General features: G+C 43.8%; 1 protein-coding gene across 5 annotated transcripts in view; it reads left to right on the top strand.

Moving 5' to 3' along the window:
• enah (ENAH actin regulator) overlaps window positions 1–14,451 on the top strand; it is a 115,118-nt gene that overhangs the window by 80,119 nt on the left and 20,548 nt on the right. For all 5 annotated transcript variants that reach the window (XM_041958622.1, XM_041958625.1, XM_041958624.1 and 2 more), the window contains exon 5: window positions 13,248–13,570. In XM_041958622.1, the coding sequence (XP_041814556.1) occupies window positions 13,248–13,570 (323 nt within the window). The remainder of the gene's footprint in view (window positions 1–13,247; window positions 13,571–14,451) is intronic.

The raw sequence follows: 14,451 nt of genomic DNA, 5'->3' as shown, positions 1-14,451 counted from the left end.
AAAACACATCGCACACATACTCACACACACACATACACACACATACACAGAGCTATATTAATGGAGGCCAGCTGTTGGCCATGGTTTGGGATGTGTTCACCAGAAAGCTTGTTCAAGGATTTAATTAGAACGAACTACCCACACACACTCTCACATGCAAACACGGGAACGTGGACGAACGCTAAAGTGTATGAACATGCTTACACACAGCCTTGAATCTCTTTACATGCATGTCGGTGCGCAGTGACAGCCGTGCAGGGACATGTCAGGGCCATTTTGAATAGAATGGCGAAGGTGGAGCATTTTACGTCCACCCACCTCTGATCCCAACACATGACCGCACACAGAGACGTAAACATCTAAGTTTAGTATCAGTTACATGAGCCAAACAAAGACGACTGCTTTGGTAACCAGTTCAGATAAAGCGCAGCTTGTGCACGCCACAATGTAATGCCATGGAAGGCATCGGGACAGTCTTTACACTGTCAGAACTGTCAAACAGGTTATACATTAAAGGAAAAACTTGAATTAATGAGTGGCGGAACATAGTGAACGCAGTTGTTCCCATCATGGTAGGAGGGCTCATTGAAGATTTGATTTCTGTAACCCTCCTGACATTCTGGCCCACCTCATGCTGTGATTGGCCAGCTGAGTGCAGGTGAGAAAGGAGCCAGGGACTGAACTTGTCAAACGATATTGTGCCCCCTCCCCTCTTTTCAGTCCACCTTGGAGTGTGGCCTTTTGGATCAGGCATAAACACTCTCTGACATAGACAGGCAACTGGTCGTATGTACCACTTCTTGTCTAGTATAACCCCCGGGCAGCACTCTCCACCACCATCACCACAACACTGAATGAGGGAATATTTTTGGACCGATGCTGCTCATTTTTTCAATAGATTTTCACAGACTGGCGGTTCTGGAGGTTCACAGTGGCTCAGCACTTAAGACACTTGATAATATGGCTTTTAATTATACATGTAAAAGACCAAATACTAAAGGACAGATTAAGTCAATACATGTAAATCAATAGAAACACTCAGAAAGTGTCAACCTCCACAAGGCATTTTGTCCACTTTTCTGTGGTATGTGCAGCACAGCCTCTATGTATGTCTGGATATATTTCCAAAACTACTAGAATAACACATTTGCATTTTCACAGACAGGTCACGTTCATGCCATATGGGATGGACTGTGGAGTAATCGGTTCATCACTTGTGAGTTTAATTACACTGATCGACAGACTTTATCATAGCTCTGAGAGAAAGCTCCGTTTCTCAGTCATAATTATGACTTGGATGTTGATGTGAATGCTATTTACAAACTCATAATTACGATGAGTGAAAGTCACAACTTTCACATCTTAAAATTTTGCACAGCTTTATTGTTCCATTGTGGGAATGTTTGAGTATATGTCGAAGTGCATAAAATGACTCATTTAGAATTCAGATACACAGATAAAATGCTCATTGTGTGTGCGTGTGTGTGTGCATGGACGTGTGTGTTTTGACCCTCGCACATTTGCGTTGCGACTTGTTGATATGGGCACCTTGCAAGGTGACTCTTAGCCAGCATCACCCACACACACACACTCACTTTGTCTCTTGGTTTTGCTCTCAGCTGATCTGAAGCAAGGCACTAGCACTACAGGGGTTAAATTCCCTTTTGGATAAACATACGGATTATTCATTCTGTCATCCTTCAACCATATTTGTTCTTTTTCTCTCATTCACACACTCATGCACACACACACACGAGTAGTAAAGCATTCTTCAGGTATGAGTCAGTGGTTCTTCTAATTCCGTTTGAGGTAAACTTGGATCTGCCAGGAATTTTACAGACTCTGTAGGTCTGAGAGAGCCTGATGGATCTAACTGCCAGCTCACCCTCCCTTTCTTCTCTGTTTCTTTATTTTTTCCTCCCCCTTTTTGCTTTCTTACTTTCACCCTCTTGTCTCTGTCTAGCTTCACCCCCCCCCACCGCCCCCCGGTTCCGGTCATGCTCCATATTTAGCAGTGAATGACAGACAGGCAGCGAGAGGATCAGTGACTGAGGTCATCTGCTGATACAGAGGCCAATATCAGCCTGGTGGGAGGGCGAGTAAAGGATGTGTAGAGCAGAGAGGGAACGGCATGAAAGGAGTGAGGAGTGTGATGGAGGGAGAGGAGGAGGAGTGAGGAGAGAAGCGTAGAAATGAACTGGCAGCACGCTCTCACATCAAGCCTTCTGCTTCTTTAAAAGGAAAGCGAACACACTGTCAGCTTTGGAAGATGCTGAAGGTCTGTTTGGCCAACAAACATGGTCAGGTTATATTTGAGCTAATCAGTACGCCGCTGTCAGTAATCCAGTCAGTTTTGTTGATTGTTTATTGGAAGTTTACAGACTGAAAAACATCTGCACACAACATCTGCACACAACATCTGTTCGAAATCATCATTTAATCCAAGCTTTTAATCATAAACCCTCCTCAAAGCATTTCAAGGATTTAAATTTGTAACATACACAACTTCATAGCTTTGGCTGACCTGTAAGTTATTCTGTTAACCACCTGACCAAACAGTGTGACGTAGTGCATTTGCTTGCACGAGTGTCCCTATATTTGGGTCTCATGCTTGTTTTTTTCTGTTAATATTAAACATGAAAAACACTCCCTGCTCACAGGAGTGAACAGTATCTAGCTTCTCTCTCATGCCATTTGTTTCAGTGCCTCACTGTGGCCCCTCACTTATCCATGCACTTACTTAGCTAAGTTGTATCAGTGTCAAGACCCTCCTCCGTCTTCATATACGTCTGACGCAGCTTCACTCGTCATTCAAAAACTTCTTCTCACCTTAGAAGCCTACCAATCTTTATCTATATTACCCATGTTTAACTCTCCTTAGACCGGAGGCCGAACACCTTTGTCACAGACGCTAGTTTCCCACTGACACTCTTTCTGTGCATCTGCTAGAAAAACATTTTGAGCAAAGATCCACGCCAGGTCTCCTCTTTGTTCCTCGGGCTGGAACACACCCGAGCTGCAGTTGATAAACCCAGCTGGTGCACTCACTCTGTGCACTTCACAGCAAAGAGCCCCGTCGTTAACATCGCTGCCTTGTTGTCCTGTGCATTTACACACACCATGTAGAAATTTAACTTCTAATTAGTGGTTTCATGTGTCCAGATTTGTTCGTGCTTTGTAGAAAGCCAGGTGTGTCTGACTCTTAAACATCTCAGCTTCTCTCTGTGATTTGTATTCTGACTAATTAACCTCAATGGTTGAGGATGGCATTTAGTGCCCTTCTGCTGGATTTGGCTTTTCCATCTGATGGTCATTAGAAGACCAGAGCAACAATCCAGTGTATCCTTCATGTTAGCATTGTCTCACTTTGACTTGACTATTTTAGTCTGTTGAACAACATTATGTCTGTTTCATAATTTTGACTCTCTGGCTGACTGTTGCGTAGCATGAGATACAGTCGCGCCTGTGTCTTGCATTTGGAAATAAAGGTTTATCCAGGTTTCTGAAACATTTATCTGATGTTTACATGCACAAAGACATGTACTGGAACATCACTGCATTTCTTCACTCACTCATTCAGCCACATCCATTCATTCTGTGGTTACACAGTTTTAATAGTGTAAACCAAAACTGAAATACGTGTGTACACATATTTGCCTCAGAGTTTCCACTACAGACCCTCTAAACAGTTTCGAACCCACGAGCCTTAATGGCACAATGGAATGAAATGAATGAAAATATTCTACAATGTTTGTCAAATAACCTGCCCTATGATGACATTAGTGGGCTCAGTCAACATGACAGCTAACGTTTAGGTTTTGTCTTACTTCATTTAGTTACAATGCAATCATCAGGAAGCTGTGTCACACTGAGCCACGGAGGCTGAAATGGAGACGGAAAGAAGGAGAGAGAGGAAAGAAAGAGTTGGAGATATGGATGAGTGTTTCCAAATGGGCGTGAAAGTGATGTCCCTCCTCTCCTCGTTCTTCTCTGCCTCATTAGATCAGATCTATGACCAATGAGTGGTCCACCTCATTCCTCAGCGACCACACATGTTCAGTCAAACGCATTCCAAACTCGTCAGTGTGGCCTCCTCTTTGGGTCTCCGCTCTGTGTTAGGAGTAAACACTGACATCATTCATCTACAGCATGGAGAGGCTGGAAAATTCAAAGGTCTCCGTAGTGGGATTTTCCACAGGGTCACATGACAGCAGGGAAATATAATGCACATCATCTTTTCTTCCTCACTTCCTCTTTATTCAGCTCCTCCATCTCTTCTTTAATCCTCCTTTTCAGTGAGACACAGATGGATGAAGAGGTAGACGATGCCATGACACTTAAGCGATGATTGATGGGGATTGATGGAAATGTTCACTGCATGTATGGGTGGATTCACGGACGGCTCAGGGAGAGAGTGCGGATAAACCACCTGTTCAGAAATGCAGGGTGCTACCCTCAGATTAAAAAGACATGAGCTGGAAATAATGGGCTGTGTGTATAAATAGCTGCGTGGTGCGTGGGAGCAAGGGAGTGTGTGTTGGGAGAGAGAGGAAATGTGTTGCGGCGTCTTGAATGAAAGAATGGATTGAAATAGAGGAGAAGGATGTGAATATGTGTGCTAGCTGTTAGCATTTAGCTGCTGGTATCGGAGGATGGAAACCCAAAAGCTACAGATGGAAACACGTTTTGGTGTGCACACACACATTCTTACATCATCATATATTCTCAAATGACGGTTGCAGTTTTTGACATGAACACACACACACACACACACACACACACACACACACACCCCTAAAGCCAATATGTTAGCTTGGCTTTGATCACATGGTTGGGGTCTTATGTTAGTGGGACACATGACACATGGAGTGTGTGTGTACTGTATATACTGTACACTTGGACTGGATCCTCACTAGAGTAGGTCCATATGGTCCATTTGGGCTTCCATCCATTCAGACAGCATTTCCTGGTTCTGTGAGCCAATCAGGCGAGCCACTGAGTCCTGGCCAACAGATATCGCCAGACTTCAGTGTCCCTGAAGATTTAACACAGTTGTCACTTGTGGCAAAGCAGCAAAACCAGAATGTGACATCAGAAATACACTATATACAACTGAATAATCTACAGCAATTATATCAATATTCCAGTATGGAAGACCTCAATATTGATTAATGACATAGTGAAAAGTGATCTCAACAAAAATAAACAGCATCCATCAGTGGGAAGGATTAAATGACCCTACCTTCTGGTTTATTTGAGTGTGAAATGTATGCACTACATAGATCGTTCAACAATTCCTACAGTGTAACAAAAAGTTGTGCATAGGATGTGGACTTTAGACAACAGTCCCTCAATGCAATGTGCAGCATTTTATAGAAGCAAAAATTACTGTTGTGCATCTTTCCACCTGTAAGTCAAGTCGTCTGATTCACAAACTTCCATACAGAAACCGCCCGTTTATATCTGTTGTTTCTGGTAGTTGTGGGCAGACTGACTGCATCAGGGTGGAAGCGAACAAAGAGGGCACGGTGTGTGTCATGGAGTGTCATGAGGAGCTCTGGGTGAGTGTTGCAGCTGGTTGGTTGATGGTGGAAAGGGGAAGGTGGCAGCTCACAGAGCAGCATGGACGTGTCTCCAGCCTGTGACTGCAGTGTGGACACCTGTCAAACAAGACTGAACATGATGCTGTATTTTAAACTGATGCTGCTACATTCTCATGGTGTCCTGTCATTTTCTTGTGTTGGCTGTTTCATTTTAGTCCACTTTCCATTTGCCGTTGATCTATTTTTTTGGGATACTTCTCTCTTCCTTGTTGAGTTTTGTTATCTTTTAGTCCTTAATGTCTAATGCAGCGTTGTTCTGGTGCATCGTGACTGTTTTAGGTCAAATGCTTGGTTGGGTAAATCCCTCAGGTTTATCTCAGCTGCAGAATCTGCAGTTTTTCAGTCCCTTTTTAACATTTTGTTGCTAATAAATGCACTCCTACCTGTTAAACTGAAATAATTAACTGGCATTCGAGTGCCTTTGCAAACCTTTGATCTTCACACCCTTTGACTACAGATCCTATTGTGACATTATTTGCATTCTGTCTATGCAGCCGTCCTCCTTCATGTTCCGTGGCTCTTAATTTTGACAATAAGCCATTTGATGTTTACAATATTACCTCAAATCCTCTCTGACTCTGCCTGAGAGTGTCTTGAACTCTGTCATAGTAAGTTGTTGCAAGGAAAGGAATATGTGTGTATGTGCATGTATGTCTGTGTGTGGGGATTCAGGCCGTGCCACCGCCCACACTCCCTTAGCAACGGTTTCCCCGGCAACTCTTGTCAGGAGGCGAGTGAGACGCCAGTTAAACCGTGCAGGAGGCTTTTCGCAGCTTTGAATCCTGTGACGTTTCCCTGCAGAGAGGGATGTGGAGGGAAGAGGAACCTGTTTTAGGTTCACCCATCAGAGGCAGGAAATATGTAGACAGGGTAGACAGAGGAGGCTTAATGTGGGAGTTATTGCATTGGTCCCCTGCAAGTGACAAAATACATGAAACAATGCTCACTGTCAGTAGTTCATATTAGTGTTATCTGCTGTGGAAATTGACATTGCACAACAGACTTGTAAAGAATATGAAGGGATACGCTGCTCAAACCTGTCTCCCTGTAGACCTGAAAGGTGGCTGTAAAAAGTTTCTAGTTTGCTCAAACCATGTCAGTCACAGTGGATTTCAGTGGTGACAGTTTGCAAAACATATCCATAGCCCATAAAAACCTCCAGCTCTACCCTGTCCATCCATATCCACAGTATGTTTCAATTATTCTTTTGCCATATTTTACAGTGAAATATTCTGTTCACTGTTCAACAGACGTTTCACCTGTCTGACCTGTCAAGCCAACAGCAGGTTATTGTAGAGTATCACTTGACAGGCTTTCATGTACCCTGCTGCTGATGACCACTGGTAGACCACCCCGGAGCTGGGAAGTGCCTTCATCAGGAGCTTCTCCCCCATTTGGAAATTAGAACTAAAAAACAAATGACATCTCTACATAATAACTGTAACAATGTTGGGTAGTTAAGTAGTAATAGCTCGTAGCAAAAGGAGCCAAGTTGAATGTTACTGAAACTTGAAATGTATTATTATCAAGAACATGAACTGAATGTTACTTCTCACCCATGATTCTCAGACTGTCAAAGGGCTCTCCTGAGTATCATGAGTGTCACCCTTTTTCTTTTCCTCTGAGAAGAGCTTGTCCATCTTCTGCTCTCTTCTTCCCAAATGTCAGAATCATCGACCTTTTTCCACAGCAAACATTTTGACTTCTCATATAGCAAGAAAAGCCCAGGATCTAATACATTAGCGATGTCTCCCTTCCTGCAATTATCGCAGTGCAGCAATTAGCGATGTTATTAGTCACACCTGTGTTTGACAAGTCAACATGCCAGTTTAATCAGGTTTGTTTTGCTCCACGTGTTTTTCAGCTGTCGCTGAGACTTTCTTGGCATTGGCACGTGGCAGCATATCTGGAACGAACTACTGCAAAACCAAAAGTTCTGATGTTCGTGAAGTGAAGTAGAAAAGAGTACAAGCTTAAATAACTGACAGAGTTTTGTGTTAAATGAAAGCGGCTGAAGCAGGCTGACTTTCACCTCGTGTTCCGGCTTGTGCGAGCAGCGAGGACAGAGGTTTTCTCATGTGACTGCCATTCTTACTCGACGTGTGTTGTACTTGTAAAGTTTTGGCAGCGGGAGAAGCTGCCCTCACTGCGCAGGAATGCGTGTGCTGAGAAGGTGAGCGCTGCTATCGCATGACATCGGCTGAAGAGCCACGCTGCGTGGTGAACTCACAGGCGTCTCCCCCAGGACAGACGGGCTCACTGTCCCCTCCCACACACACAGACACAGGGGTGCACACAATTTGTCCACACAAACACACACACCTGAAATACATCTCTGCAGACAGGTTATTTTAAGCGTGTGTGCACATTGTTTTGGAATGTCATGATCTACTACTTAGGGGAATGCTGTGTGTGTGTGTGTGTTACATCCGTAAATTACATGGTGAGGTGCCTGTGTGTGTGTGTGTGTGTGCGCTGTTTGTCCTGCACTTGGGGAAAAAAGGACCAGCCAGCGCTGAACATGGTTTATTTCAGCAGCAATCCTAAAGCAACTAATTCACCACTCTGTTGTCCTTTCAGGGTAAATTTGGCCGAGCATTTAAAAAGCCTTTAAGATAAAAGACACTGATCAATGCCAGCACAGCCATTTAACTACACCAAAGGAAACAAGAGTGCAACCAGACATCACTACAGCTGAGGTTGCCTTTCTACTCTAATTAGAACAGATTCAGCAAGTACACCCTCTCACCAACCAGGTGTGATGAGGAAAAATGAGGCAATGCAAGACAAATTACACTGAATGTGTTGGTCTTAGTTAGATATCTTTGTTGTTCTAAAGAGGAGCATCAGCTGTAGTGAACACCAAAGTAACCAGATTTTGTACCACTTACCTCTGGCTGATTTTGTCTGACCACGACACAAAAACCTCCACAGTGGGTCAGAGTTCAGCCGCCACAGTAAGCTTGTGCTCCACTGAATGAACGTCTTTCTCTAGCAGCACAAGCAGCCGTTTAAGGCTGTTTCTATAATCAATGTAGTGCTCTTTCATTTTTTCAGCGAGGGTTTGAACTCTTCTGTCATAGTTTTTTTTTTTTAGTCATTCAACGACGATGTTAAAGCACCGATTGAGACAGTAACATAAGTTCTGAAAAAATAAATGTACGTTGTCTCTAGGTTGCATCACCACCAGCCTCCTGTGATATGCTGCCAAGTCCTACTGTATTGTGTGTGAGTGTGTGAGTCTGTGCATGTGTGCGTTATATAGAGTCTGCCTTCTGTTCCCCTCATTACGCCATATTTAAACCTCTCAGCCTGTGATGTGTTGGGGTGTGTCCTTCCTGTGACTGTCACAGCCGTTTAGACAGCAGCTGACTGGCTAATCAGAACCATCAACTTCTTGTTGATCCACCCTATAGTGTAGTAATTAAAGCTCCACCAGCTTCTCACACTGTTTAACAAACCACATATGGATGTTGAACAGAAAAGATGGCGAGTTACCTGCCAGCGTTGCTGCTAGACAAATTGCACCAACTCCATCCTGCCAGCATTTGGCTGCTGGCTGTTGGCAGTTTAGCTGTCCTCACATGGAAAAGAGCAACATGAATAAAATGCGGAACCCCTTCTTATCTGCCTGATTACACTGATTTCACTACCATCACACCATTACATCATGAGCTGAATTTAATCATGAAGCCGTGCTGCAGCTTTTACAGTGCAGAGGATCCCACAGGGACTAATTTGCTATCAGAGGGCATATATTATTGTAGATGAGGGAAGGGAAGCCCCCAGAGGAGACTGGAAAAGCCTCAGAGACATGGCCCTGCCACGCTTCCATCACCGTAAATCCAGGCTGGTCCTGTGTTTCTGTAATTACATCAATGCACCACTGAGGCACCGTGAGAACGGGCTCTGTGTCTGTACATGTGCGAGCTGCTATCCAGCCTTGTATATTGGGTCAGGTGTGTGACCTAGGATACATTTTTACGTTTGTTTCACTCATCTCATCCCTCAGTCCTTCTTTTCTTTTCTGTTTGTCTTTCCGTCCTCTGGTGTTCTCTCTCTCTGTCGATGGAGAATCCCTCTGCTATGCTACACCCGCTCCTGCATTGTAGAAGTGATATGGGAGTGAGGGAGATTGAGGTGTAGAAGACATAAAGAGAGAATTTTCCAAAAATCCACTTCACACCTCTCGCTTGCATCTTATTGGTCAGGATAATCCTGTGGAGCAGATAGGTGGATCTGAGCCCCTGAGCTCCCTGCAGCCGAGTCACAGCGACGCTCTGCAGATTGAGGGAATTAGCTTGAGTGCTGCTTATATTCACTTTAATCAGTCATAATGGAACCAAACACTGCATTGGGTGAATTCACTGATTAGATCCTTTCCTCTTGGGGGGGGCATGGAAGGCTTTCAAAACTCACCATAACAGTATTTAACAGCTGACTTTTGTGCACGAGTCGCCTTCTACCTTCACATTTCCATCATTATCCACCATCATTCTGTTCACATTTGATGACGCTCTGGTACAAATGAAACATGTTTTACATAATCATGACAGCTCAGAGTGACCACAGCTGACTTGCTTTTTATGAAAGCATTTAATGTCATTCATATCATTTAAGAAAACAGCCCTTGCTTTTTGTTATATTTTTTATGAAGGAAAATGAACCTTTTTAAAGTTGCTACAGAGATGCAATAGAGTAATATTTTCAGTGATTGTCTGAAAGGATTTCCTGAAGGGACATTAAATTAAACCGTCAGTCAGTCTTATTAATGGAGACACATGTCAATGAAGAGCTTAAACAAGTCAACAAATACCAGCATGCAACCTGCCTAGCTCTTACACAGTCATTTGGATGTAATCAGTTCTCAGAGCTGTTGCACATACAAACAAAATGCAGTGGATGCTGCTTCAGTGTTATGCTGGGATCAAATTAAACTATATTGACGATGGTCACCATGTCAGATCTAAAGACCACAGTGCCATAAACTCTTGCCATGTCGTGGTTGGGTGACTGTCACGACCAATCACAGCACGTCTTATGCCAGGATCAGTCAACACCAATCTAGCCCGATTTTGAGATGATTTTGTCGTGGCCCAAGAATTACCAGCATTGTGGCCGATTAGGAACAACAAGCGCGTGAGCCCAAACATCGTTCAAATATTGAAGTTCAGTCCCCAGCAACTAATCAGAAAATAAAAGAGATAAAGAGATAGGTAGGTAGGTATTTAGATAGGATTATACCTCTGGTTTATTTACACTCAGCCTGAGAAAGTGGCCCAGTATGTGCCAGCTCTTGATGACCTAATTTGCACAGATAAATGCCAACTCTCTACAATCTTAAAAATCATCATCATGCCAAATTTAGGATTTGAATTGGGCAATAAATCTGTGTACACTTCCCTGTCTTTAGTTAGTGAAGTGAAGTCGGCTGCTTTGCTTAGCTTAGAAAAAGGACAGTGACATTTTGTGCAAACTGCAGGTGTGTTTCTGTCATCGACATGATGACTAAATATGTTAGCTCGTCTGTTGATTGACTCAGACAAAGCAGAAAGGTTTGTCACAGCAGCTTCATGCATGAGAAGGAATATTCCCAAAACATACCTTGGGAACACAATGACGACAGCGGCATCACTGCTCTGGGTGTGTGTGTGTGAGAGAGAGAGATAAGCTGCTGGTCCAAACATGCCTTGAGACGTGCATCCGTGTCACTGGTGAAGGGAGGTTTGTGTGTGTCACCAGTGCAGATGGAAGCAAAGGGAGTGAGTGTTTTCATTAGGCAACATTTATGCTGATGATTGACTTTTAGCTGTGAGTCAGCTTCAGCAGAACAGGATGAGTGAGGCCAGACAACCTGACGGGATTTAACTTGGTGTGTCCATGCATGTGTGTGTGTGTGTTCGTGAAGGAGAGAGAGCATGTTGGCATTCAGCCCCTGTTCCCACATCTCTCTCTGTGCTTGTGTAATTTATGAATGTAACACTCGCTCGTTTACAGCCAATGCAATTTATGACCAAGTAAATCATAGAATGTGACAAGGCAATTGACGCTTTCCAATTTAATGAAAGATTTCCTGGGAACCTTGTGTGTGTGTGTGTGTGTGTGTGTGTGTGTGCGTGTGTGTGCACGCGTGCGTGCGTGTATGCGCACGTGTGTGTGTGTGTGTGTGTGTGTGAACCTGACAGATTACAACCTCCCACAGTTTGCATTGTACACATTGTAGCTTTCTTTCATATTCCCCTCATTCATACCACACACTCGCCCTCCCTGTGCTATTTGTTTGCTCACAGAAGTCCTTCACACTACCTGTCAGTTGTTGTGATGAAGGACGGATGGTGTAGCTTTGCATTTAAACTGTACCTTTACAAGACACTTGTTAATGTGGAGCAGTATATTTTCTGCACATTCTGTATATATGCTGAGTTTCTTTTCATTTTCTTGAATATACTATTCTGATACTTCTTTTATATTTTTAATGCTTTTCTGTAAAGCACATTTAATTTTTCCTGTCTATAAGTAAGCTCTGCTTCTGTAGATGTTTTTCTGCTACTTATCACATCCTGTGGTAGCTGTAGGCACATTCTTCCAGTCTTTGCTGCATTTATCGAAGAGTGTGTTGCATATATAACCTCTTTTGGCGGTTGTTCTTATTTATGTCTGGCTCCCATGTGATATTGTTGTACAAACTGCTCTAGCAGCAGCCCACAGGGATTGTTTTTTCATCAAATCTCAGCTATATTCAATTGGAAGTGGCCCACACACTCACACGGTTTCCCTTCACTGATGCTGCAGTCACACATGCACCAGTCCCTCTACTGCTGCCCTCTGCTGACACCTAGTGGCCAAACCTGGATTTACAGGCACAATTTGCATTAATACCTACAGGAACGCCTCCCTGAAGCCATCATACTTCAGGATCATTTACATCACATGAACTGAGTTTGTATCAGATTTAAAAAGAGAGAGTGTTTATCTTTGCCTCTATTTTCTTTTTCTTTTTTCCCTTTTTATCATTTTGCATTTTTCCTCTCAGACACACTGTCGGCTGTTTGCAGCATCGTGCAGCCAAGGGAGCCTCTTTGCCCCAGGCAGTCGTCAACTCAGTGTGTGTGTTTTTAATGTGCCCAAATTTTAGCAAAGCTCACTGTGGTTGCATAACAGCATGGCTCTTGTGCCTAAGAGCAATTATTATATAATGACATGTCTTATATAATGACAACAGTAATTGCCTGTGGGTCAGAGGGTCAAGACAGGCCCCGCACTAATTTAGTCCTTTTTTTAGTCATTCTGCTTGTCTTCATCTCATCATCATCACCATATTTTCAGAAAGATTGTGTGAAGCGATGACTTTGGGCTCTGGCCTGCAGCAAACTGGACAAACACAAGTTATATTGTGACATTTTGGAAGAGACAACTGACAAGTTGCGAATTTTGCATTAATTTGTTTTGTCTCTCACCCTGTCCTCCTCCTCTTTCCTGTCCCTCGCTTCTTCCCTCTCCTCCTCTCACCCTGTCCACTCTCTTCCTCCTCTCCTCTGTCCTTCTCTCTTATCCTCCTCTCCTCTCCTCTCCTCTCCTCTCCTCTTGTCTCCTCTCATCCTGACCTTCTCTCCCCTCCTCTCCCCTCCTCTCCTCCTCCTCCAGGCAGCTTCAGGAGCTGCAGAAGCAGAAGGAGATGGAGCGTGAGCGTCAAGACAGGGAGCGTCAGGAGCGCGAGCGCCTGGAGCGAGAGATGCTGGAGCGCGAGCGACAGGAGCGTGAGCATCAGGAACGGGAACGTCAGGAGAGGGAGGCGCAGGCGGAGAGGGAGCGACTGGAGCGGGAGCGCCAGGAGCAGCAGGAGCGCGCCGAGCGTGAGCTGATGGAGAGGGAGAAGGCGGAGAGAGAGCGGATGGAGAGGGAGCAGCAGGAGCAGTTGGACAGAGAGCAGCAAGACTGGGAGAGAGGGAGACGCATCTCCAACGCCGGTGAGTGATGCACTCTGGTTACCTGCTTCCACACACACACACACACCCACACACTCACAAAGGTTTGTAGGACCAATATTGACACTGTGGAACTGAAGATGTGCATAGTTTTGCTTATTTATAATATCTTTAGATTTGAAAATGTTCTTGTTACACTGATTACACTGAACAGTAGATCAATACAGGTCGTCTTCAGAAGAGCACCCTATGATGGTTTGGCATGGTTTACTATAAGAACAATAGCTTCACTAGTGTTCTGCTTGTCAAGGCAGACTGCACGCTGCATGGATACATCAGTTTATGAATTATTATTTATTGAATATTTATAATGACCTTATTTTCTTCATTAATTTCTCTCCAAAGTAAATGTTTGAATGTGGCAAGTTTCTTGTATTAATTAGTTCTTGTGTAAAAACTGTGATGCTGAAGTTTGGACTGCGTTGAACTTCGACATGTCTCAATTCCATACTAGACCCAAACTGTATACAGGATACAGTGCTCAGTGCTACAGTGCATCAGTACTCTTAGCATAATGTTTAAGCAGTTAGTATTCAAAGAAATTAACAATTGTAGTTGTTTAACACGAACAGGAAACGCGACTTTGGAACAACGCTGCCAATTAAATTTGATCAAATGTACATCACAGTGTTTTTCCAAGGATGTGATAGATTTTATGGTTTCTGCTGTTTTACCCCTATCCAATGTTGTTTTAAATTTTGCAGCTGTGAGCAGCTCTTCTATTTCATTTGTTCATTGCATTGTGGGACAAACAGAATGAGTATCTCAAGCCCACTCTAGTGCTTCCAATAAAGAGAGCCCTCTGTAACAGTCCAAAAAGGCCCCTTGATGCAGGACTTAAAGTATGCGAGGTGGACTGGAGA

Source organism: Chelmon rostratus, chromosome 18 (assembly GCF_017976325.1).
Source record: "Chelmon rostratus isolate fCheRos1 chromosome 18, fCheRos1.pri, whole genome shotgun sequence".
NCBI lineage: Eukaryota > Metazoa > Chordata > Actinopteri > Chaetodontiformes > Chaetodontidae > Chelmon > Chelmon rostratus.
The sequence above is the reverse complement of the archived record's forward strand: the minus strand, read 5'-3'. Positions and strand labels throughout refer to the sequence as shown.